Consider the following 2,988-nt stretch of genomic DNA (forward strand, 5'->3'; position numbering starts at 1 on the left):
TCATATTCAAAAAATCGAGACCCAATAATGATATTCAATATAATAATCGGTATTAATAAAACTTGTCAATGAAATTATTATTTTCTGATAGCATTGAAATCAGTTTCTTCTGCATTCCAACAGATGGCGCTAGATAAAAGCTTTCCAATTTAGTTAGTGAGATGAAACATTGAAAATGCAGCTTTTTTATCCATGACATAAATCATTACTTGTTCGTTCATCTAATGAATATTGTTATTCTTATTAATTACATCTGGCAATATTGACAGCGAAATTTGAGCTGTCAAAATGTTAAATTGACCAGCTGAAAGGAGAAATTTTTTGAAGATTGTGCCTTATCAATAAAAAAGATGACAGTTCAACGCCAGTAATATTCGATTAGTTAAGGAATATTAACGTGTGTTCTTATCGGTCAATAATACTCGGGGTTCTTTTGTTTTAATGCTGAAATAAAACGACGGTGTTTGTGTTTCTATTGAGAATAAATTGGTCTAACTAAATTTGTTAAACATATTTCTATAATGAGCGAAGAATCTTTAAAGAAGAAACAGAAGACGTGCCTTCAAGTTGCAACAAATGTTTCTGAGCAAAAACACAATGTAACCCGAGAGTTAAGGGGCAATAGCTTAGGTTTATGTCGTGGCTTCCGAGGATGCACCATTTGGCTTACTGGTCTAAGCGGTGCTGGTAAAACATCCATTGCATTTGAGTTAGAAGCTTACCTAGTATTACGTGGCATTCCAGCATATGGACTTGATGGTGACAACATACGCACGGGATTAAATAAAAATTTAAGTTTTACACCAGCTGATCGTCAAGAAAACATTCGAAGGGTAGGGGAGGTAGCAAAATTATTTGCTGACAGTGGAGTAATTGCAATTTGCAGTTTCGTGTCACCGTTTGCTGAAGATCGCGATTTAGTTAGGAAAATTCATAAAGAAGCCGATTTAAAATTTTACGAAGTTTTTGTGGATACTCCATTGTCGGTATGCGAGTCTCGTGATGTAAAGGGACTTTACAAGAAAGCACGAGAAGGTGTTATAAAGGGATTCACTGGAATAACACAGGATTATGAAAAACCTGTACAACCTGAAATTGTTATTAACACTGCCGGATTTACTATAAAAGAATCTACACAGTTAGTTATAAATCTTCTGCAAGAAGAAGGGATCATTCCAAAAAGTAAGGCAAACTCAAATGAAATCGAAGAACTTTTTGTAGAACCAAAACTAAAAGAATCACTTCTGCATGAAGCCAAATCATTACATTCGATCGCTTTAACCGAAATAGATCTTCAGTGGGTTCAAGTCTTATCCGAAGGATGGGCACATCCGCTAAAAGGCTTTATGAGAGAAGATATTTTTTTGCAAACCATACATTTCAATTCAATTGCTACTGATGACGCCACAACTCGTAAAAACCAGTCAATTCCCATTGTTTTAGCTGTTACAGAGGATATAAAAAATAAACTAGATGGTGTATCGTCTGTGGCGCTTACATATAAAGACAAACCGGTGGCCATTTTGCGTAAGCCAGAGTTTTATTATCAACGTAAAGAGGAGAGAGTATCACGCCAATTTGGCACAAGTCATGAGGACCATCCATATATCAAGATTATAGCTAAGGGTGGAGACTATTTGGTCGGTGGAGACTTGGAAGTTTTAGAACGTATACGTTGGAATGATGGATTAGATCAATACAGATTAACACCAAATGAATTGCGTACAAAATTCAAAGAAATGGGAGCAGACGCAATCTTTGCATTTCAATTAAGAAATCCAATTCATAATGGTCACGCACTACTAATGCAAGATACGAAACGGCAACTAATTGAAAGGGGATTTAAGAAACCAGTTTTATTGCTACATCCTCTTGGTGGCTGGACAAAAGATGACGATGTCCCCTTGCCCGTAAGAATTGCTCAGCACCAAGCAGTGCTTGATTCTGGTGTTTTAAAAGCAGCAGATACTGTATTAGCTATTTTCCCCTCACCAATGCTGTATGCTGGGCCAACTGAAGTGCAATGGCATGCTAAAGCAAGAATGAATGCCGGTGCAAATTTTTACATTGTTGGTCGGGACCCAGCAGGTGTACCACATCCTAATAAAACACTTTACCCTGATGGCAATCTTTTTGATGCGACACACGGTGCACGAGTGCTAAAAATGGCACCCGGTTTAGATAATATAGAGATATTACCCTTCCGAGTTGCTGCTTATGACAAAGGCAATTCAAAAATGGCCTTCTTTGATCCAAGCCGTAAAGATGATTTCGAATTTATATCAGGTACCAAAATGCGTACGTTAGCTAGAACGGGACAGTTACCGCCTAATGGATTCATGGTGCCGGAAGCGTGGAAAATATTATCCGAATATTATCAGACGTTATCAAACCAGTAAGGATTGTTTATAAACAAATATTAGTAAATTATACAAATTATATTATACAAACATATGTATATATATATGTATGTGCGTTTAGATACCCTCAATGTGTTTTAATAGTTTTTAAATTATTCTTTGAAAATGTCAATACTTTTAAACTAAATTATTTTATAGTAAAAAGGCTTAAATTATTTATACTCCTATGTCTAAATGCTAACTTTTATGATTGTAGATCATATCGTAATAAGTCTACCAGTGACAAAATTTGAATGCCTTTAGTAATATTGCCAGAAAAATAACTATAACGCATTTGTTAATGTTAATTTACTTTTTATTTGCTTACTCTGTATAACAGAATCATGTGATTGAAAGTAGTTTCTTTTAAATTGGAATACTTTGGCAGCTAAATCTAATGATTTGTATTTTTTATATTAATGCATATGTACTTGGTCTTTAGTTATAAGTCATAATGTTTGTTAGATTATGTGGTAAGCTCAAATATATTAACATTTTTTTCCATTATTTTGTGCCTTCTTCATTTGTTATATTTTATTTGTATTAATAAATAAAAAAAAGCGTTAATCTTATGCCGCGCAACCAAAAA

The 2,988-nt window shown here is 34.5% G+C and overlaps 1 protein-coding gene across 1 annotated transcript; it reads left to right on the forward strand.

The window, feature by feature from the left end:
• The first annotated feature begins 313 nt into the window (after positions 1 to 313).
• Positions 314 to 2,988, forward strand: Papss (PAPS synthetase). Its single transcript, XM_014243360.3, has one exon. The coding sequence runs from the start codon at positions 522 to 524 to the stop codon at positions 2,397 to 2,399; it is 1,878 nt and encodes a 625-aa protein (XP_014098835.3). The 5' UTR covers positions 314 to 521; the 3' UTR covers positions 2,400 to 2,988.

The sequence above is a fragment of the Bactrocera oleae genome, chromosome 3 (assembly GCF_042242935.1).
Source record: "Bactrocera oleae isolate idBacOlea1 chromosome 3, idBacOlea1, whole genome shotgun sequence".
NCBI lineage: Eukaryota > Metazoa > Arthropoda > Insecta > Diptera > Tephritidae > Bactrocera > Bactrocera oleae.

Coding starts and splice junctions, on each gene's coding strand:
- Papss (XM_014243360.3), top strand. CDS start 522: ATGAGCGAAGAATCTTTAAAGAAGAAACAGAAGACGTGCCTTCAAGTT.